The following is a 24182-nucleotide window of genomic DNA, read 5'->3' as shown; positions in this document are numbered from 1 at the left end:
GTAAGTGGAGGAACAGGGAAAGGTTTAAACCTGGGGGATGACATGAAGGATAACTTAAAATTATATATAAGATGAATTGGAAGGAGGGCAAGGCAGAGAGAACTTTATTTGGATAAAAAAAGATGAAATTATGAATGTCTAAATTAGGAATACTTGCCATTTAACATTTTATACTTGATGAAAAAGTCAAGACCCTTTAGATTGCAAGTGACAGAAATCCAGTTTAACCTAGTTTAATCAAAAAGGGAAATTTATCAGCTTAGCTAACATAAATATTGCTGGACTCAGGTTCTCAAACAGTGTCATCTCATCAGGAATCTTCTATCTCTTGGTTCTGCTTCTTATCGTGTCAGATTCACTATTAGTCAAGTTATCCCCAAAATGGCCATCAGCAACTTCCAGCTTACTTTCTACCAGCTTAGCAACCTCAGCAGAAAGAGAGCATTGCTCTACCAATAATTCAAGCAAAAATTCTGAGGAAGGTTCCCATTGGTTACCTGCCCATCCCTGAACTAATCACTGTCAATGGGAGGCATCATGCTCTGATTGGCCAGGCCTTGGTCATGTGCCCACCTCAGATGACAGAGTCAGCTCCACCCAAACCAAATAAATTAAGTGTGTGTATTGGGGGGTGGATGGTGGAGGTGGATAGGGGCAGGGATAGCTTGCTAAAGGAAAACTAACTTGTTTTAAAAAGAAAGAAACAATATTAGAAAGCAAAACCAATAAATGTTCTTTGCATAAAGTCTTTGATCCTATTTCTTAGTTTGTGGATAACAGCGAGCTCCTCTAGATCATGAAAATCAAATCACAGAAATAAAATTATCAAGAAGAAACAAAATTAATGAGCTTCCAAGTGAGCAAGAATAAGGAAATGCACTCATTCCCAAATACTCTAGATCACATTTTCCCAAAATAATTCAAATAGAGGAGACAAGGTATAAGAGCTGTTATCTTTAATTCAAAACTATTTTTGCTTGCTATCATAGTGGACATCTCATGCTAATCATCCAAATGAAAGAGGAAATCTTATTTCACCTTTCTATATTTCCGTGCATTAGCACAGGAACTTCTGCTTACTGATCGTTTAGGAAGCCATAACGGAGCCAGAGGAGGGCTGAAAGGGGCAATTAAAATGGCCTTATTTTTGTAGAATTCTTTATGTAGTCTTGAGGAACCAACTGATAAATCTCTTCATTCTGAAATGACAGGGTCTATGGGTTTGAGACACATTCATAAATTTATTTGTAGAATTTATATCATTTAATTTTGTTAATACTATAGATGTGAATTTTCCCGTGGTATAATTTAGTTACCTTAAATGTCTGGATTTCTTTTTATATAATTTATAGAATGAATGTGCATTATTTTTCAATGAGAAAAAGAAACAAAATAAGTTTTCCTTAAGAGAAAGGATTCTGACATACAGGGAAACTAGCATTGCCTTTGAAGTGATGTCAGGTGGTCCTTCTCACAGGTTGTTTTTTCCCCCGTAAATATCCATGGGTGTCTCAGAAACAGTTTTGGGTTAGCTGAACCACTGAATCCCATTCACTGATTCCTACCTTACTAAATCACTTTTATTCTCTTCAAGAACATACCATTCAAGAACAAGTTTCTGATACAGAAAATTATCTGAACCAAGGACCCAGCTTGATGGAAGCTATCTTTAAAGTACTGTACCACTGCAATCTTTCTCCACAAACATTTGGAAATGTTTTTGTGACCTACATGGAAGAAGAACAATTATGGGACTTTTTATGTAACATTCCAGGTATGAGAAATTTACTATTTGTAAAAGAAGTGTGTTAAAGATACTTAATTATGCCTTTAAAGATGTTTTAGAACTATTATTGATATCAGTTTTGCTGAATCTATGGTTTGTAAAAGTTTACTTTATATTTTTTTTAGTATAAAGTCTTCTGTTGGGAACCATTAACCTTTAGTTCCTATTAAATAATGTACTTTGGGACAAAGTGAGGGGGAGGATGAGGGAAAAAATTGTGTTTTCTTTTTTAAAAAAATTATAAGACAGTATCATAAAAATTTAATTCAGTATTTACCACAGATTATGTTTTGTGATTAAGCATATAAAGCATTAGTAAGATATGAAAACTATTTTGTGATTCTTTTTTTTAAAAATTTTATTTTGTAGATATACATTGTGGTTGATTATTGTTGCCCCTTACCAAAACCTCCCTCCCTCCTCCCTCTCCTCCCTACCCCCCAACAATGTCCTTTCTGTTTGCTTGTCGTATCAACTTCAAGTAATTGTAGTTGTTATATCTTCTTCCTCCCCCATTTTTTTTGTGTGTGTGTATGTCTGAATTTATATTTTAATTTTTAGCTCCCACCAATAAGTGAGAACATGTGGTGTTTCTCTTTCTGTGCCTGACTTGTTTCACTTAATATAATTCTCTCAAGGTCCATCCATATTGTTGCAAATGGCAGTATTTCATTCGTTTTTATAGCTGAGTAGTAATAGATGTACCACATTTTCCATATCCACTCATCCAATGATGGACATTTGGGCTGGTTCCAACTCTTGGCTATTGTAAAGAGTGCTGCGATGAACATTGGGGAACAGGTATACCTTCGACTTGATGATTTCCATTCCTCTGGGTATATTCCCAGCAGTGGGATAGCTGGGTCATATGGTAGATCTATCTGCAATTGTTTGAGGAACCTCAATACCATTTTCCATAGAGGCTACACCATTTTGCGGTCCTACCAACAATGTATGAGAGTTCCTTTTTCTCCACAACCTCGCCAGCATTTATCGTTCAGAGTCTTTTGGATTTTAGCCATCCTAACTGGGGTTAGATGGTATCTAGATGGTTAGATGGTTAGATGGTTTTGATTTGCATTTCCCGGATGCTGAGTGATGTTGAGCATTTTTTCATATGTCTGTTGGCCATTTGTATATCTTCCTTAGAGAAATGCCTACTTATCTCTTTTGCCCATTTTTTAATTGGGTTGCTTGTTTTTTTCTTGTAAAGTTCTCTGAGTTCCTAAAGCACAGGCAACCAAAGGAAAAATAAACAAATGGGATTATATCAAACTAAAAAGCTTCTGCACAGCAAAAGAAACAATTAACAGAGTTAAAAGACAACCAACAGAGTGGGAGAAAATATTTGCAAAATATACATCTGACAAAGGATTAATATCCAGAATATATATTTTGTGATTCTTGGGTGCATTTATTCAACGAACTGGTGGACAAAACTGTTGGTCAATTTTCTTTAAATATATAAGACATCTATTATTATGACCATAGTGCGTCTCTCTACAAGGCAAGTGTTCCTATGATTCCTTTTGGGACAATATGTTTTCCCCATCTGTGTTGTTCTGCCTTTGGCTCCAGAGGATGTTAAAGACACAGGAAATATGTTCACATATCTGAACAGGATAAGAACCTAGACAATGATTATTTATCCTGTTATTCCATTAGTCATTTACATCATTTGCATTTGGCTTTCAACCTATAAGCTTTCTTACATACTGCTTTGGAACCAATGTTTTCATAAAATATTTCCGAAGCTTCATATGAAAGATCTAACTAGCTCATAATCATGGTTTCATTCCTCCTGGACTTCTCGACTATGCTCCAGATATTACTTGAGTATCATTTTAGCTATTTTAAAGTCATTACGTTTCATCTTCTCTTGGTCATTATCCCTGCAAAATAGCAATAGATAACTTTATGTAATGGTTTTTAAAATCTAAATCTATCAATTAAAGATTCTGTAATAATTATCTTCTTTTAAAGTTTTATCTCCTAGTTTCCATGCATTCCCTCACTGCTTCCTGTTTACTCAAAGGAGAGGGGAGAGATTTCTAGGTAAAAAGTTTGAATAAGAAATTTGTCGTGCTTCTGATACAGTATGTATTGAATTGAAAGAAAAACAACCTTGGGAGCCCAGCCACCTTCTGCTGTTTTTAGTTGTTTCTGGGGAAGTAAGATCTGGATTCTCTCACAAAATGATAAAGAGTCAGTGACTTTCATGCTTCAACCACTATATATCCTTCAATTAAGTTTTTGAGCCACTTTTGACACTCAGCACAAAACTGTAGTGAAAATGACTTAGAAGACATCAATGGACTTCAGGGGCTGGCGAGAGAAAGCAAAACTGTTCCTTGCTCCTAATTTGTCTTTTTTTCATCTGCACATTGAGCAAAGCCTGTTCCACAAGGTCAGACGAGTCTCTGGAAACAGGTATCACACACACAAGAGTACTTCAAAAAGTTTGTGGGAAAGTAGAACTGAAAGATAATACGAATCTTTTCATGCACTTTTTGAAATATCCTCATATTCATAGAGCCGAAATTGTGTGCAGAGGCTCAAAGGGAAAGAACTTCAAATTGGTCAAACATCCGGGGCCTTTGCACAAGTTGTTTCTCCATAAACGTTAACATAGTCTCTGAATTTTGAATATTGTCTGGAACCTGAGCCCTGCAGTGGTCACCAGGGACTATAACTTTGTCTTTTCTCTCACATTGGAGTCTTCTGCCAAAGTTTTCCTTTTCTTCTGTTACCCATCATGGTTATTTTTTAAAAAAACCTAATAAGATGATACAATCTGCTAGTTTATAACAAAGTAAGCCTTTTACTATGACTTCTGTTTAACTTGAAAATATAACACGTTTAAAGGAAATATAGCTGAAAAACATAATCATCATCCCACAATATTTGCATTTTACCACTAACAGATCTATGCTTCAGTAAATATAATTAACCTACATAGATCAACTGGATTACATTATTTAAAAACTTCACTGGTATATTTTGCTCCTGCTGAAACACTGTCAATGATTTCAGCATAGCTTACCCATAAAACATCACAGTCTTATGATTTTAGGGTGGAAAGGCAAAGATGAAGTACCCATATTCTCACCTTATTGCTGAAGAAACCCAGGTCAAAGAAGGTTGTCCATTGGTTAAGCTGGAGAGAATCAGAACAAGAAACCAGATCTACTGACTCATAGGCCATGTTATTTCTCTTTATTTTTTTCTGTTAAACTAAATTATTTGAGATACTTGCTTTATAAACACACAAATTCAGAACTGAAATATATAGTCTGATTTCATAATTAGAAACCCAACACATAACACCTTAGGATGAACTTAAGCTAGGGAGAGAAAACAAAAATGAAAATACCCACTTAAAAAGGTTACAAAAGACAGAAATCCAGAAAAAAAAATTAAGTTAGGAACCTAATGTGGGCATTTCAAAGCCCAATGCACTCTCTAAGAAATAGACTAGGTAGCAATCATTGCAGACCTATGTCCTCAAAGTAGATCAAGCAATCTTCATGCAGGTAAATGAAAATACCAAAGTATACCTCACCTCAGCTGGTTTTTAAGACACTGACAAAACAGGCTTGTAAATGAGGAAAATACTGTCAAAAATGCCCTGTTTAACATTATAGTAATATACCCAACAAGTATTATTCATTTGATTCCTCAACATGGCATTGGCCTTACTTTTATTTTCAGAGTCGGTTTTTTTAACTCTCTCACAGCCTTTGGGAAGAAAGCTTTCCATGACTGCAAAATTTCCCAACTAAACTTTGAGATCCAGAGTTTCCACTTTGGTTCTTCACTTATCCTTCCCAGCCTCATAAAGGCCTTTAAGAATTGCTTTTTAGAGTGCATACATTTGCTGTATTGTTTTCATGTTGCTAAAATTACAGTAGTTTACCTTCATATCAGCATAGTGATTTTCTGTATTTCCTACATAAATACCTGCAGCATAGTGTTGGTAGACTTAAATGTAAGCTTTCAAAAATTGGAAGACTGCCTTTGCTTGACCTTGTAGCCATTTGTTCTGAGCCTTTTATTTGTCCATCCATCTAGTCTCTCTGTTTGTAATCCACTTAAAACAAACTTTTTAATAATACTTTATTGAGGTATAATTTACATACAATAAAATTCACGCATTTCAAGTGAAGAGTTCAATAAGTTTGACAAATGTATAAACCTGTGTGGCAACCACCAAAATAAAGATCTAGAACATTTCCATCACCTCCAAAGATTCTTTCATCCCTCCAGTCAATTCTCCCTCCAACTCTCAGCACCAGGAAGACACTGATATATATGCTTTTTACCATGATAGGTTACTTTTGACTATTCTAGAATCTTATATAAATGGAAATCTATGTATTCTTTTGTGTCTGGCTTCTTTTGCTCAGCTTAATGTTTTTGAGAATTTTACATTATGCTTTATCAATACTTCATTTCTTCTCACTGAGAAGTATTCACTGAGTATTATTTTTTATCTACTCACCAGTTGGATGAACATTTGTATTATTTCTAGTTTTTGGCTATAATGAATAAAGCTGCTATGAACACTAGCATACAAGTCTTTGTGTGAATACATTTTCATTTCCTTTTGGTAACTACTTAGTACTGAAAATGCTGGGTCATGTGACAGGTGCAAGTATATGTTTAAATTCATAAGAAACTACTAAACTGTTTTACAATGTAGTCATACCCTTTTACATTCCTGCCAATAGTGTATGAGAATTTTGTTTGCTTCATATCCTGGCCACACTTGGAATTGTCTTTTGATTTTGGTCGTTCTAAGGGGTCTGGAGTGCTGTCTCATGTAGTTTTAATTTACATTTCCTTCATGATTGATGACATCAAACACCTCTTCATGTTCTTAAGAACAATTGGAAAATATTCTTTTGTAAAATGTCTCTTCAAAACTCTGTCCATTTATTAGCTGGGTTGTTTGTCTTACTGAGTTGTAAGGAGTTCTTTACATATTCTGGACATAAGTTCTTTGTCAGATACATGTATTGATGAAATTTCCTCCCAATTTATGGCTTAGTTTTTCATTTCCTTATCAAGTCTTTTGATGGGGAAAAGTTTATAATTTGATAAGTCAAACTTACCAGGTTTTTTTAAAAAAAATGGTATTAGTGCTTTTTTTTTTTTTTTTTCTGAAGAAGTGTTTGCTTCCCTAGTTAAGTTTGCCAATAGCTCTTCTATGTTTTCTTTTGGAAATTTTATAGTTTTAGTTTTTATGTTTAGTTCTATGATGGATTTCAATTTTCTTTTTGCGTATAGTGTGAGTTAAGTGTTGAGGTTCATATTTTTCCATACAGATATACAATTTTTCCAGGTCCATTTTTAGAAAATACTATTCTTTCCCAATTGAATTACTTCAATGCCTTTATCTGAAATTTGATGTCCAGCTGATCAAATATATGTGTTTCTTTCTGGACTCTCTATTCTGATACTTGGAACTATATATATTTATATTGTTATTTGCTTTCTATTTTCCCATCTAGTGTTTGTTCTTTTTTCTTCTATTTTGGTTTTCTTTTAGGTTAACTGAGTATCAGTGTTGTATTTTATCTTTCCTAATGGCTTATTAGATATACTTCTTTATTATAGTAATTGTTCCAGGGTTTATAATATATATCTTTAACTCATCACAGTTTACTTTTTAATAATATTATACCACTTTACATTTAATGCAAGAATTTAACAATGGTATATATTTCTACCTACTCCCTCCCTGTCTTTTGTGCTCTTGTTGTCAATACGTTCTATTTCTACAAATATTATAAAACCTCCCAATTTATTGTTTTAGTTTTTGCTCCAATGTTCAATCATATTTTAAAGAAATTTAAAATGGGAAGAAAGTCTTTCATATTTATCCATATATGTATCATTTTCATACTTCTTTTCTTTGTGTAGATCTGAGTTTCCAACAGGTAAAATTTTCCTTCTACCTGAAGTACTTTCTTTAAGATTTCTTGTACAACAAATCTCCTGGCATTAATTTATTTTGGCTTTTGGTTGCATGAAAAAAAGTATTTTGCCTTCATCTTTGAAATATTTTTCACTCAGATACAGAATTCTAGGTTGAGAGGGTTTTTGTTATTCTTTTTCCTTTTTCTCTTCGTACTTTAAAGATGTCATTCTATTATCTTCTGATGATAAGTCAGTGGAAATTTTTGATCTGTTTCCTTTTATATAATGTGTCTTCTTTTTGTGGTTGATTTATAGATTTTTTCCCTTTGTCGCTACTTCCAGCAATTTGATTATGATGTGTCTTCTTTTGATTTCCTTTGTATTTTTTCTGCTTAGGGTTTTTTGAGCTTCTTGGTCCTAAGGGGGTTTAGTTTTCATCAAATTCAGAAAGTTTGCAGCCATTCTTTCTTGGAATATTTTATTTTTGTCACCCGCCCTCCCCCTTTTTCTGGGACTTTAATTACATGTGTATTATACCTCTTAGCATTGTTCTACAAGTCACTAAGTCTGTATTCTTCTTCCCTGTTTTTTGTTTGTTTGTTTGTTTTGTTTGTGTTTTAGCCTTTTTCCTTTCTGTGCTTTTGATTGGATACATTTTATTCAATCTTCAAGTTCAGTGATCTTTTCTTTTGCAGGGTCTAAATTGCTCTTAAGACTATCTGGTGAATTTCCATTATAAATATTTTTAACTTCTAGCAGTTTTATTAAGTACTTTTTTATATTTTGCGTATCTCTCCTCATTTTAAAATCCTTGTACATACATATGATATCTGTTTTGTTTATTTATTTATTTTACTCCTCTCTGAACTGTGATCCTGAAAGTACCTTCAGGTAAAAAACTGGAGTGGTCATAGGGTTTACCTAATTTTTTTCTTTTCTTTAGGAAGTTAGTCTTGTGTTTCCTGTTGTATAATGTCTGAAAACAGTTCCATATTCTCCCCCCTGTTTTCTAGCTTTTATAGCAGAAGAGTGAGTCTGGGGCCAGTTACTTTATCATCACTAAAACTAGAAGTTCTTCTCCAAAGTTATAATTATTTTAAAAAATAACATGATTGTCTCAGGTAGAAAGCCCACTAGACAAAGAATAAAATAATTGCGTTTATCAGCTGACTATTGAGTAAAAACATCAATTTCCTAAATAATATCCCAAAAATGAAAGACTCTCAGGAAACTATATTTCAGTTATTTTTGATACCATTCTTTGGCCATTAATATATTTATATCACTAATCTTAGTTCAATTGAGAATGAACTACAAATTGCTATAGTTGAAACAACTACAGAAACAACTGAGCATTTAGTATATTTGCTATGCTAATTAACCAGATTATGCCAACCAGCCACAATTATTTTGTGCAATGGTACTTTTAAAAGAAATAAATAAAATTATAAGGAAACAAACTCACGTCAGAGACTTATTTTTAAAAAATATTTCTAAGGTATTTTTATCGTCAGCATACATTCTTCTATTCTTCTGTACATTACTGCAGTACTCTGTAATGAAAATTGTTTTACATTTAGTTCTTCCCATTTCATGTCTCTCTTCTTTCTCTAGTTCTGTTCCCAGCACAAAGTTTGCTCTGGCTGCACAAACACTCCAATGTTGGATCCTCCACCCACCCAGTCCTGCCTTCTCCACTCTGAGATCCACACTCCAAAATGATCTCTCCTTTTCATCCTACCATGAAAAGCTCTCAGGGTCCTCCTCCCAGCTAGTGGTCTCAAAGGAAAATTACCTCTTAATCTAGGAGTTGGCAAACTACTGCCTTTAGGCCAAATCCAACCTGCTAGGTTAATAAAGTTTTATTGGAAACGACACGTCCATTTATTTATGGGTTATTTATGGCTGCTTTACTGCTCCAACAGTAGAGTTGAGTAGTTGCCACAAAGATCATCTGCTCACAAAGCTTAAAATGTTTACTATGTGGCCATTTACAGAAAAAGTCTTCTGATTACTGCTCTAAATTAAATTATTAATGACATGTCTTTAATGTGTTGTTCTTCTACATACAATTGCATTTTTATAACAGCATTATTAACATATAATTCACATACCATAAAATTCACCCTTTTAAAGTGTATAGTTCAGTGATTTTTAGTAGATTCTCAGAGCTGTACAACTACCAGCACTATTTAATTTTAGAACATTTTAATCAACCCCCAAAAGAAACCATGTACCCATTAGCAGTCACTGCTCAGTCCCTGGCAACCACTAATCTACTTTCTGTCTCAATGAATTTGCCTATTCTAGACATTTCATATAAATGGAATCATACAGTATGTGACCTTTGGTATCTCTTAGCATAATACTTTCAACATTTATCCATGCTGTAGCATATATCAATACTTCATTCCTTTTTATTGCTAAATAATATTCTGTTGTATGGATATACACATTTTGCTTATCCATTCATCAGTTGAATGAAAATTTGGGTTGTTTCCACTTTTGGGCTGTTATGAATAATGGTGCTATGAACAGTAGTGTACAAGTTTTTGTGTGGACATATTTTTTCATTCCTCTTGGATATATACCAAGGATGCAATTGCTGAGTCATATGGCAACTTTATGTTTAACATACTGAAGTGCTGCCAAATGGTTTTCCAAGTGGCTACACCATTTTACAATCCCACTAGCAGTGTCTGAGGGTTCCAATTTCTTTGCAACCTTGCCACCACTGTTATTGTCTGTCTTTTAAAATTTTTTGTTGAAAATGGATATTTCAGATAATGTGATGTAAAAACTCTGGAAATTAGTTACCTCTCCTTTACTCCTCCCAGATTTTGCTGTTGTTGTTGACCTTTGTTGTTGTGGATGATGCTTTTTGTTAATGACTTTCCTGGATTTTATCTGTAAAATCTAAATTCTTTGTTATTTACAACCACTGGAGTCTTTGTTTGGTTAGTTCAATGGTCAGCTAATGGTTGAACAGAGATTTACTTAAATGTCTTGAAACAATCAATCTCCCACCTTTTGCTGAAGGGCTCTGTGTGTGTATTGGGATATGTCTTCAATGCTCTGGCAGTTTACAACTCTTCCTTAGCCTTTACTTCCTGCTTGCACAGAGCCTCAAGATTAGCCAAAGGTGAAAAATTAGGGTCCTCTCAGGTCTGTCTTGGGTATGTGCAAAGTCCTGCATGTGTGTGTCCCTCTAGATCCCCAGGAATATATCAGAGATATTCAAAACCCCTCCCCACTATGCATCTCATTCCCCAGGGTTTTTTTTCTTCCTTCTTTCTTTCTTTCTTCCTTCCTTCTTTTCTTTTTCTTTCTTTCTCCATTTTTTCTTTCTTTCTTTTCTTTCTTCTATCCCCTTCTTTTCTCCCTTTCTTCCTTCCTTCCTCCCCTTCTTTCTTTCTATCAGTCTCCTGTTTGCCCCAACCAGCATTACTACCTCAAGCAGCCACAAAATTAAGCAATTGCTGCTGACTGTTTTGACAAAACACACTGGGGATAGGTAATTTCCCAGTGACGGAGCTCCGATTTAGGTCAAACAAAGATAAGCATTATGAATGGTGTTTTTCCAGGGAGATTCCAGACATGTCAAATAGTGGCAGTTTGGGGGGTTGAAGCCTTTTGGACAGGTCAAAACCCATTGTACATCCTCCAGTGCCTGCTATACTGCTGGTTTTCATAACTACCATGGCTCCAAGGCTACACGTTTTCAAGTCTACAACAGAACTTGTTAGGGATGGAGAGATAGGAATAGTGCAGATCAAAATGCCACAAAGTTCACAGTTCTTACCAAGACTCTGCTGATTTTCTTGAATAAATACTCCTTGGATTGTTGCTAGCCTTTGGTTAATTTCTAGAGCGCTGAAAAAGTTTATTTTCAAAATCATTGCCAGTGTTCCCATTGCTTTTATGGAGGAGCAGATTTTCAGAGGCCCTCTCTGGGAGTACTTCTCCATACTTGGCTATTTTTATAGCATGCCTGAGAAGAGCATTGCCTTTATTAAAATTAATGCCTTCCTAATTCTGGAATTTTAAGTTTAGATCTAAAGCCAGAAATATTGGGCACTTGGGTCATTCAGATATTACCAATAAATTATGAACAATTCTGTATGTAATGTTTCCTCTCATTCTAGGGCATTGCAGACCAATTGCAGAAGGAGGATTGGATTGGTCTCAGTTGTATCTCCAGCATTTTTATACAGGAGGGTTTAAATATGGCTGTAAAGGTAGAAAAGGGACAGGAGGAAGCTTGGCTGTTAACTTAGATTGCGTGTTTACTAGGAGTGGCTGGGGATGGGATGTACTTGAAGATTGTGGGAGCTCCAAGATATCCATAGTCTACCCCTATACATAACACTGATTGAATTCGCCAAGAGAAATGCCTGCTTGCCTTGCTACATCAGTCTCCTTATCTAAAAAATGAGAGAATTAGATCAGATCTTGTCCATATTTTTTTTTTTTTATTTCTATAATCTAAAGTTTTGAAGCATCAAAGAAACATTAACTTTCTAAGGCAAAAAGTATGGTACTGTGTTTTCAGGGGATTTTCAAGGATGCTTTCTTACTTTTGACTCCCCGGTTATTTATAATCTACCAGAAAACCTTATTTCTAATGGCTCCTAGTTAGTCAATATAGTAATAGGATAACCATTTAAACCTACACTTTTTACTTAGAAACATATTCAGATGTAATTTCCATTGTTTGTATAAAGTCAAAAGAGATTATTCTTTATTGCCTATAACATCTTTCTTAAAGGTAGCTTGAAAAACTCCCGCTGAATTACCTTTGTTCTGATTCTTTTAAATTATAGAAATTTAAAAAGTAATGAAGTTTCTTTTTGTAAGTTCTGCCACATGTTATTAACAAATTTTAAAATATTATACTGATAAAAATTGATAAACTGTTAGTATCTTAACTAAGATGCAAACATACATAAACTGGCTAATATCATTCTTAGCATTGCTGCTGGAGACCTACAGCTAATTCTTGACTTACAGCCATCATTCAGCCTCTTTCTAAGGGCTTCTGATTACTGTGTTGCAAAAGAAAGTAGTAGAATAACAACCCTTATTGATTTTGTATGTACTTGGCTGTGAAATATTTGTTATTTTCTTCTTAAGAACCTTAAATAGAGTCATGGAAGGTGAACACTAAGAAAGACCATAAATGTCATCTTGTCCAGCCTTTTTTGCCCTCTGCCATCACCATTTTATAGATGAGAACCCCTCCTAGATTAAAAAAGTAAACTTTCCATATTTTTAACGTCAATTTGAAACATTAGAAAATTAATTAGATAATGATGCGTGTGTTCTTTAAATTACATGATTCAATCTGATTATTATGTTTCTAGTTTTGATGTTATTGCTAAGTTATCTAAGAAGATCATACAATTTATATTCCTGCCAGCAGAGTCCAAAGCTACAAGTAAATATTGTTATTTACTGTTAATGTAATTGCCATTCCTTTTATTACCAAGAAGAAGAAACTTTTTTTCCAAAGGTTTTATGGGACACTTACCAATTATATGATTTTTCAGCTCTCCTTTCCTATAGTTTTAAACAAGATTATTGTGAAGCTGAATTCTCAGTTGAAAAAGGCACAACCGATTGTCAGATTCTGCTAACTATCATATGCTATTTGATTTTAAAGTCTCAACCTGCATGGAGTCTGAGCAGGAGTTCATCCGATGCTTGAGATTAGCACTGACGGATGCCGTCAAGGACATTGTACAGCAGATAATATCTGTGATGAGCTCTGGGAGAAACTGTGAGACAGAACTAAACAAGCACAGTGTTCCTGATCGTTTGCTTGAGAGCATCCCAAAAGAATGGAATTATATTCCAAAAGAAACCAAAAGGAAAGAATCAAATAAAGGTAAATATGTTTGTTTTTCTTCAAGAAAACACCCCAGAAGAAGCAATTTTCTGGGATATGCAATCAAGTAAAATTCTACAATTATAAGATTCGCAAACTGTATTAATCTTCCTTCTACCAAGTATATTTGAGACCTTTATTTTTTTTTTTAACATGAGCCACATGATCAAGGAAACTAGAAATGAAAATGACTCATGGTCATCTTCTTTATTTAATTATTGGTTCAGAATTTTCTGTGGTAGTTTATGTTCGTGTTAGTATTCACAGATGAGTCACATGATTTTGACTAATTCCCTTTAAATCTGTGGAGTAATCTGAAAGTCATACTCTTGAGAAGATTGCTCCGATATTCACTTTAATTATTCTTTCCTTTGAGTTTTCCCCCCGCAACTACCAATTATTACTTTCTTTTCTATTGTTAACATACCTACATGTGTAGCTTTTAGGTCAAAAATCGCACCCAGTTTGGTAACTACATGTATTTTTCTGACAGGACGTTTTCCCCCAATACCTATGGTTCTGAACTGAGTGCGTTGTTCTAATTCAGGGCAGTGCATTTACCAAGTGTATTTAAGAACCATCTATTACCTATATTTTTCATTTATTTTATTAATCAAGTCCTCTCTTCTTAAATGGTTTCTTTTTATGTAGACGTTTATATTTTCCCTGATGTTCACAAGATTCCTTTGAAGGTATATTACGTATTTGTATTTGTGAATCTTCTTTTGGTTTTTTAAAATAAAACTCTTCCCTTTCATATTCATCTTTAAAGAAGAATATTTTTTTCACTAACTCTAATGACACTTTCAACAGTAAAATATTCCTGCTGAACCCACTAAAGTCAGTTGAAGGGACTAGCCTTTCTCACATTCTTCTTCATGGAGATCCTAAATAATGTGGCTCTTATCCAGTGACCTTATATTACAAACTCAAATCAATTATCTATCTGTGACCTTTCATAGTAATGTTTTAATTCTGTCCAAGCCCTTTTAAACTGCCTTTGAATCTAGTAAAGCCATTTAATTGAAATTGGAAAATGTCACCTTTCCATTACTAGTTCTTCCTTGCCTAAGAGTTGTTGCCATTTCTCCTTTGTCCTAACTTTTGGGTATTTCATTCAGTCGTCTTTCTTTATCCTGAGAAGATATGTTCCAAGACCCCCAGTGGATTCCTGAAACCGCGGATAGCACCAAACCTTATATACCCTATGTTTTTTCCTGTACATATATATCTATAATACGGTTTAATTTATAAATTAGGCACAATAAGAGATTAACAACAACTAATAATAAAATAGAACAATTATAACAATATACTGTTCACAATTTCACAAATAGATTTGTTCTTACCATAGATCTTAGCAACCTCAGCATATGATTTATTTCTTTCCTTGCTTATTGAGAACCTTCACATTTTCACTGAAAGATGCACTTTACAGCTTCTCTTTGGCATATCTGATTTTCCAGCATCATTACTCTTGAACTTTGGATCCATTATTAAGTAAAATAAGAGTTACCTGAACACAACACAGTCATGTCGATAGTCGATCTGATAACAGATGGCTGCTAAGTGACTGGCGGGTGGGGAGTGATACAGCGTGGATGTGCTGGCAAAAGGGACAGAGGATAGCACGAGATTTCATCACTTTACTCAGAATGGCGTGCAATATAAAGCTTATGAAGTGTTTATTTCTGGAATTTTCCATTGAATATTTTTGGACTTCGGTTGGCCACGAGTAACTGAAACTGTAGGAAGCAAAATAAGGGGGACTACTGTGCTCTTTAGCAATTCCGGAGTCATGATCTATAGTTAACATATCACGCCATATGAGTAGCAGTATTTTGCTTGTGGCTTTCAAGTCATTCTATTCCTGAGCAATTTTGCTTTCTATAAGCATTTTGGAATTTCTTCATACCATTTTTAGAGAGCCTCTGCTTCCAAAAAATACTGATTTTATAGATAATCAGTTATTAGGGTTTTCTTCAGTAAATAATATTTTTCCTACAATTATCACTAAGAGTAGAAGTACAGCATACAGACAGTCACAAAGGGGTGATAGATCACATGAATATATGAAAGAAAGCAATGGAAGAAAGTGACTTTATAAACCATTTTGCTCATTCTAAGTGGGTATGACACTAGGAGAATGCCACTGTTCTTCACTTCTGCCCTCTGAAGTGCTATGGGGACTTTTAGATAAGCACTTCTTAACCTTTATTTTCACTGATGTATTCAAGACAGATAGTATTTCATACGGGACATTAAATCATTTATTCACTCCTTTATTCATTCAATAGATATTCACTATGTGAGTGACTACTACATCCCAGGCACTGTGTTTAAGGTCAAGATAAACTGTAAGTACAGTATCTCTTCTTGGTGCTTGGAGATGAGTGTAATTGTTTCAAAATGGGTGCAGACATCTCGGGAGATATACAGTTCTTTGATCTACAAGAAGAAAGAAGGAAATTAAACTCTACTAGAATCTCACAGGGAGATTGTCACTGGAACCCTTCCTTGATCTGTGAGTGAGCCAATTTTATGTTGGGGACAATATATGAGTAAGCTCAAGGGAAGAGTAGAAGGGCCACAATGTTGTGGGAGAGGCCATGGACAGGGTAACATTACTCATTTGGCTTTCAGCATACAGTAATGCATTAAAGTTGTCCTCTGTATTACAGAATTTAGGTTTAACAAAATTAATCCTCACTAAATATATGAGTGACTTTAACATACTCCTGTAAATCAACAAATCAATTGCAGTTTGAAACTAATCCTGGGAATGCACTGCAAATAATGACAAAATGAAAAAGCTTACACTTATTTCTGTTCTAATATGAGCTCTTTCTCAGCCATATTGTAAGGTAAAACAATGATGATCCAATCAGATTAGAACAAAAAAAGAAAGGAAACGTATGTGTGAAAATCATTTGAAATATGGCTGCCATAACAATATGGAAACGTATCCATGCCATTGTTGACATGCAGGTTGTTGAGAAAGAAATTGATGACAGAAATACACAATATGCTATCAAAGTCATTAATATAGTTTATTTTATAAAAACCAGAGATATTAGTTTTATAAAAACCAATATCACCTATAAAATATCATATCTGCACACTTAAGAACCTAGAAATAGAATTTTCTAACATGACTTAAAATGTTCCAGATGAAGAGTTTCAGTAATTTTTGAACTTTTTAAAAAAATATATAAAAATGAAATATGTTTCAATTTGTTTGCAAGAACAACTACTTGATGTCATGGATGATGGATATTGATTAGTAAAATTTCAACAACAGCCTTTTCTTATTTGGTGGTTAAGAACGAAAAACTAATGTTGTGACTTTGTAAGCACAGCTAATGATACACTTTGTGGATCCATATATGATCCTGTGTTGGCTTTTTCCCCTATGACAGCCATTAAAACCTGGTATTGAAACAAACTGAACTTATAACCTGACGTTTGTATCATGAAGTGTTAAGCCCAGATTTTAAAAATAATAAAGCATGTTAAATCAGATTATCCTCACGACAAATTGCCATTGATATTTTGTACCACTAATAAATAAAATTGTAAAAATTAACTTTAGGATATTATTTTGTCTTTACCTCATTTGTTGTAAATTTCCTTTTTCAATGTTTTATAATCCACAAATATGGTATCACAGTAGGACATGGCTAAGAAGGAAGAAATGATAAATACATCAGTATACATATCATATTGCATTCATTCTAAGACATACTTTTTTTCCACACTTTATCAGCTCTAACATTGGGATGGCTCCTACAATATATTACATGTATGTGACTTAGCCAGAAGTCAGCTTATTTAAATAAAGAAAAACAAGTGTGTGGCAGTCTTAAAAGATCCCTCCCCTAGTGTGTTGTTAACATCATCATAGATTCAGAGCCCTTCTTATTAGTAGAATGGATTTATTAATTTGTCATCAGCCTAAAGGTCCTGATTGGAATTTGCCTTAAGCTTTAATGAAGTAGTTGGGGATTTGAGCACCTGGAGTCCTCAGGGTTTATAAAATATCAGTAGAAGTGCAGGTGTGAAGAGAATTGGTAATCTTTACCTGATATCCACTCAGATTGTCAAATGTTTGCTCAGTATCTTTGGTTAAACCCTCTTTAGGAGAGAGGGAATATAAGATACAATCTTTTAAGTCAAATACTTGACAGTAGAATAGGGAGTATGAGACACAAACACATGAAGAAAAATAAGACGATTAAAATAATTGAGAACACAAAGAAGAGAGGTGATAAGGGAGTTTCTTAATTTGCTTTATCTATACTCTAAGCCTCATCTAAACATATTCATTTGAATAAAAAGAAAACATTTATCAAGGAACTAATTTTTACCAGGTACTGAGCTAGGTGCTTTACATTTATTGTCTTGTTCAATATGACAGTCTTATATAAGATTATTCAAATATGTGTTGGACCCAATTTTAACAAATATATAAAGAGTCCTCCAGTTAATTTTTAAAGTGACTCTTAAATTGTGATGAATTTCAGAGGGGTCACTAGAATAGTCATATGTTTTCCAAGAGACTGTACTTTCTTGAAGCAGTGATTTCTTTAAATGTAACAAATATCTTGAAAAAAATTTCACATTGTTTTGTTATTATTTTTGTTGAGTAAAAACAGTAAAAATTGTTTTACTGAAAAATTCAAAGCTACCTGTTTTGGGCTTCTCATTCAGTTTCATTGTTCAAATTCAATTATGTACATAGTGGATTAAAACATTGTGTCTGGCTTTGTGAAATACTCAAGAACCTAAGAGATTTTTTTCCCCACACTCATAGAGGAGCTTTCAGTCTAGCAGTAATGACAACTCATGAAGACATACATGACTACATAAATGTAAATAATAATAGACGATAATACAAGAGATGACACAACATAACCCATTATGGACCTAATTACCAAAATGATCATATGGATAATATACTCAAATAAATTCATAAGAGGGAAAAGGACTTTGAAATAATAGTTGAGGAATATGGGAGACCATGAAGAGAGAGGGCATTTCATTGAGAGTAATGAGATATTCAGAATCATAAGAGCAAAGAGGATAAAGCCTGTTGAAGGTCTCAAAGAGAAGGTTCATAGAAACAGGCTGAGGCTGGACTGTGGAGTGTTTTTTTGACAGCAAGTCTCCAGGGACCGATCTAATAATAGTGGAAAGCAGCTAAGACAATTGTAGCAGAGAAATTGGATAATAAAATTCATAGTATAAGAATTTACAGTGCAGAGGAGGGTCTGGACATAGCCTGGAGCAGGGAGTGAAGTTAAAAGAGTACTTCAATAGTCCAGCAGCAATTCATGAGGAAAGGCTTGAACTAGGCTGTAAACCTAGTCCCAGCAAGGAGAAACTGGATGTCAGAGATGAGGGGGTATGTAGATTTATCAGTGCTGATCACTGTTTGGGTATGAAGGATCAACAGGAATATTTAAAAGGAAGGAAGGAAGGAAAGAAAGAAAGGGAAGGAGGGGAAAAGGGCCCATTCAGTTTGGAAGAAAGGCAGTGCATTTAGTTTTAGTTATATTGAGTAATAAAGAGAAGTGGAATGCCCAACAGGGAGCTGGAATTGTAGGACTGCAACCCTGGAGAAAGGCCAAGACTGAAGATTCTGAAATCATCTAGAAGAGTGGTTCTCAACCCAGGATGATTTTGCCCCCTGGGGACATTTTTGATTGTCACAACTGAGGGGTATGCTACTGGCATCTAGTGAGTGGAGGCCAAAGATGCTGCTAAGGATACTGACTTGTAAACAAAGTTTACTTAACTACTTAAAAAGTGGTTTTAAACATTAAATATCACCTAGGTCAGCATCTCCCAAATTGTCTTCACTGGAACACGGGTCCCTCCAGAGAACAGGGAGTAAAAAACAAAAAGGAAAGAAAGAAAATGCTGCTAAACATTCTACAGTGCACAGGACAGCTCCTCACAACAAAGAATTATCCAGCCCAAAATGGCAATTGTACCAAAGTTGAGAAACCCTGATCTAGAGAAGAAGGATGGATACATCCTTCAGAGAAATAGCGCAAATCCAGGGAGAGCATGTAGAATCATCTGCCCAAAGTCCAAGGATTTTTTAGCAAATACCCACATTTAAGAGGTGTTAGTAGAAGGTGGAGCTAGCATGCACACAAAGAAGCATGGAGGTATACATGAACCAGTTTATTGTCTCATTTATTAAAAAAATATTTACTGAACAACTATTATATATGAGCTACTAAGTGCTGAGAATACAGTAATTCCCTCATGGAGCTTCTATTTCTAGTGCAGAGTGACAGCTAATGGACAGATAAAGGAGATAATTACTAGATAATGGTAAGTACTGAAATACAGGCAACAAAATGGGGTTCAATGATAGAGAGGGACTGGGGGCTGAGACGGGAAGGGTGTGAAGGGACTGCTTTAGATCGGATGGTGAGTTAAGACTATCTGAGGAGGTGACATTTAGACTGAGAACTAAAAGGAGAGGAGCCAGTCCTCAGAAGAGCTGGGATGAGTCTATCATGGATTCCAAGGGAGGAGGAGAAGGACTAAAGGGGGACTCAGAAATATCAAAGGCCACAAAGAGGTCCACCTGGAGCGCCTTTGCAGCCTTTGTTAATTAGGAAGGCATCTAGGTCCTTCGAAACTGCAGTCTGAGAAGATAAAAATAAAAATTATAATCTGCATTTTCTAATCTTCACTTATGGGAGGAAAAAACCCAGGTTTGGAATTGGGGGAATTTAAGGCAGTATTGCAGGAGACCCCGGTAGAGTTCTTTCAGGATATGTCAAGCACTTGCTCTTCTCAGCAATTTTCTCCACAAAAATTAGACATCCCAACACAACACAAAACCACACAGTGATGGAATGCAAATGCTAATATTAATCATACCTTTTCTTTCTTTTCTTCCCCAGGCTTCACAAGGCTTGCTGCTCAAGCAGTATCTATTGTAATCAGCAAGTTACCTACAGTGATTGCATGTTTGCCTCCCTCAATTAAATACTTCTTTTTTCTGTCGGAGAGAAAAATGTCAAAAAATTTTGTTGAATTGAAGAAAGCTGGCCTGCTTGTCTGGAACTTGATTGTAATTATATGTCGGATATTTGAGGATGGAAACACTGTGGAACTTTTAACAGGTGCCTCCCTTGACAGATGGAGTAAAGAGAAACTCAGTTTAATTTGTGTGTGTTTGGAAAGCATCATGGGACAGCGGACAAGTAGCCCTAATCAAGTGACACACAAGGTTGTACAGAGCATTGAGCAGCAAAAGCCCAACTGGATTGAACGCCAATTGTTGAAAGCAAGGAAACTGAGCACTGAATGGTAAAGCAATGCTTTTCTTTCATTGAATTTCACCAAATACTTTCACAATAATAAAACCACCGATAAACAACAACAAAATATTGTCAGATGGGCAGCAGTGGTCATTTTGCTAAATTCATTGGAATGTTGATGAATGTAGAAAAAGATAAGTATCCCATTAAGTGGATTGTTAGACGTTCCTTGTCTTAAAATTTGAACTCCATTGATGCACTGGAACATTATATGTGTTTAGTCTATCTTAAGGTTTCTGATTAAAAGAATGGTAGTTAAACTCAGGAGAATTTAGTTTCACTCCTTTTCGGTGTACAAACAGGTATCTAGTGAAAGCCTGAAGCATTTTGTAAATGGATTGGGCATGGAGATTAAATTAAGAAGGAATTAATGGATATGAAAGGCTTTTTATTGCTTTCTGTGTACCTGATTGTCAAAAAGGTACACATTTTTCATCTGGTAATGTAAGAATCCCAGAGGGCAACTGGGGCATATCACACTCAGGCTATAAACACACCCAGCTGTTTCTGTATGAAAATGTCAGCCTTCTCATAGATTTGTCACCAAGAGCTAAGTGATTTGTGGTATTGCAAAGATTTTTAAGGGTCCCTGATGAATTTAAATATGTACAGAGTCCTCTTGTCTTAAAATTAGTCTTCAGGTACAGAATTGCATGATATTCATAAAGGAATTCTGGTTCAGATGGTCTCCAGATCAATAAGTCAGCGCCTTTTTTAAACACCCCCACACAGTCCCCCATTCTTTTAAAATATTATCATGTTGCTAGCAGGTACTAGTATAACTTTCCGCTAAGATGACTAAAAATCACTTGAAATATGGTTACTCTCATTAGTACATAGTAGTGATAAACAGCTCAGGCTTTGGAATCAGATGGGCAAGTGCAAATCCCTTGTAAATGGGTCATATTGTGCAAGTTATTGAATCTCTCAAAGGCTTAGTTTCAGTGATGATAGCAAGTTGATAGAGTTGTTTTGAAAAATAACATTTGTAAAATTCTTAGCATCAAGCTTAGAAGTAGTAAGCATTTTTAATATATAAACTATTAAAATACATTGTATTCACTTGTTAGTATTATGATATCTAATACTCTTTACTTGTCTATGTTAATCTAAAAGACTTTATATTAATCCAAATAGGAAAAAGTAGGTAATCATGATTTTCCTGGTCTTGTCATACTTCTAGAAATTTACTTCTGGAGTGTTCCATGGGTAGGAATAACCATAGCAGTTAGGCAAATGCTTAGTAACACTGAGTGGCCTTCTTAATCTTTATATTTGTATTCAGTACCAATTTACAGGCATTAATCTAATGACTAAAGATTAAGGCCAGATGTCATTATCCATGGCAGTGGTTATAAAAGGGAGAGAAAAAGAGAAGAGTAAAAAGAGTAGATCTGATCATAGTTACAAAGTTAAATTTTTGACACTGCTGATTTAGGAGCCCCTCTATCAAATAAAATCCATTTAAAGCAATGTCTGGGTTAAAAACAGGAATTCATAAGTTAATTTTTTTCCTTTAAAGTTGATTTTAATTTAAGTTTTATGAACAGCACCAACACATCTGGTATCTTCTATAGTAGGAAGTGGTCTAGCTAATATTTGGCTCATTAGCAATAAGCCAAAAAATTACTTAGCTTTCTCTTACAACATACATCGAAAATGAAGAATTGCTTATCTAAAAATGTTGTTACAGCCCTTGAAGTTTCTGAATAATTATGTAATTAGCACAGTGCTGTGCCTTTCTCAACTTCTCCATGAAATCAATACAAAAGTGCATATTTATTTATGGCATTTATTTGAAAAAGTTAAATTTGACTTACCTCATTTTAGATAAGCTCTTACAGAATCTGGGTGCTATAGGAATATTTCTTCTGGACTTTGATTTCATATTGATTATCTGATATACAAGTGAACTTCCACCTCTAAGTATTTCTCACAAATTGATGATCTTTTAGTTCATAGATCTATACTATGAGGAAAAATGTATCTGAAACCATGATGTCTATATGAGGCAGAGGGTTGCCTTGGCTTTACCTTAATTTAAAAAAAATATGGTTATATAAACATTTAAACTGAAGTAGTTCTGTTAAGATAGATTAAGTCTTAATTCCTCGTGAAGTTTATCTTGGAATGTTATATAATTTAGCTAGATTTCTTTCACTTGCATTCAGATTCAAGTTTAATTTTATGGAAATGGTGAAAATAACTGCAGTGGAAAAAGTGGCAGCTCTAAGTGTTGCCTGTCTTGCATACTGCCTGAAAGCATTACTATTCATTAAAATAACCTTCACTTTGTAGTAACACTCAAGCTGTAAACAGTCAACTTAGATTCTGGAGAACACACAGCCCAAAAAGTAAAGAAATGTCTGTCTTTGCAAAGTAATTTGTCGAGTTGAAGATTATTGTTTTTCATCATGGTGACCCTGACTTGGCTGGCTGGGTGCATATACAGATTAAGATTAATGCAGTTATTCCTTGGCTAAGGTCTGCCTCTTTCAGGGCACATTCTCCCTAATGACATGATTGATAGGCAGTCCCAAATCCAGAGAGGAACTCATTAATCATAGCATTGACTGAATCCAATCATTTGCTTCACCTGCACAGTGATGGACAGGAAAGGATACAATTCAGGGGCTGACACTGAGATACTCCTTTGTCAGAGGGCCTCAACTTTTTCAATGTCAGCTTCTACAAAACTTGACAAGAAATTTTGCTTGCAGCCTGTATGCAGCTTCAAAATGATATTTGCAAACTTCTTTTTGTAACAAGGTCTTTTTAAAAATTTTTTTTATTTACTCTAGCTAATGAATACTAAGTTAAAGCAGGATTTGCTTTATTTTTTAGCAAGGCTTGTATAACCTTCAAGTTCCTTTTTTTTTTGGTTGAGAAGGATGTTTTCAAGCTACATGTGGAAGCAATATCGAAGTTAATGTCCAGCAGCTGGGTATCATTTGGTTCAGTCTTCAGGTCAGTGGCACTGACTCTTAGCAGAACTAATTTTATAATCATGGCAAAATCTCCGTAATGAACTGCAATATACAGCTGATTACATCACATACATTTCATTTAGTGTGGGAAACAGTGGGAAACTGAGTTTTCTTAAGAATACCTAGATTGCAAAGCCTAACATGATCCTAATAGCAACTGTAATAAGAAAAATTAGTGTGGAATATAGTTGATGTAAGTTGAATATCATAATTTTTTTGCACTGGTATAGTTTGAAATGCTTAAGAAACTTAAA

The 24182-nt window shown here is 34.6% G+C and overlaps 1 protein-coding gene across 1 annotated transcript in view; it reads left to right on the top strand.

Annotated features, from left to right (window-relative positions):
• The window catches only part of KIAA0825 (KIAA0825 ortholog), a 379872-nt gene that overhangs the window by 148627 nt on the left and 207063 nt on the right, over positions 1 to 24182 (top strand). The window contains exons 14-16 of the mRNA XM_063087402.1: positions 1595 to 1774; positions 13371 to 13595; positions 20522 to 20930. Coding sequence (XP_062943472.1) covers positions 1595 to 1774; positions 13371 to 13595; positions 20522 to 20930 — 814 coding nt within the window. The remainder of the gene's footprint in view (positions 1 to 1594; positions 1775 to 13370; positions 13596 to 20521; positions 20931 to 24182) is intronic.

Source organism: Cynocephalus volans, chromosome 2 (assembly GCF_027409185.1).
Source record: "Cynocephalus volans isolate mCynVol1 chromosome 2, mCynVol1.pri, whole genome shotgun sequence".
Lineage (NCBI taxonomy): Eukaryota > Metazoa > Chordata > Mammalia > Dermoptera > Cynocephalidae > Cynocephalus > Cynocephalus volans.
Note: the sequence above shows the minus strand (reverse complement) of the source record. Positions and strands in the feature narration are given on the sequence as shown.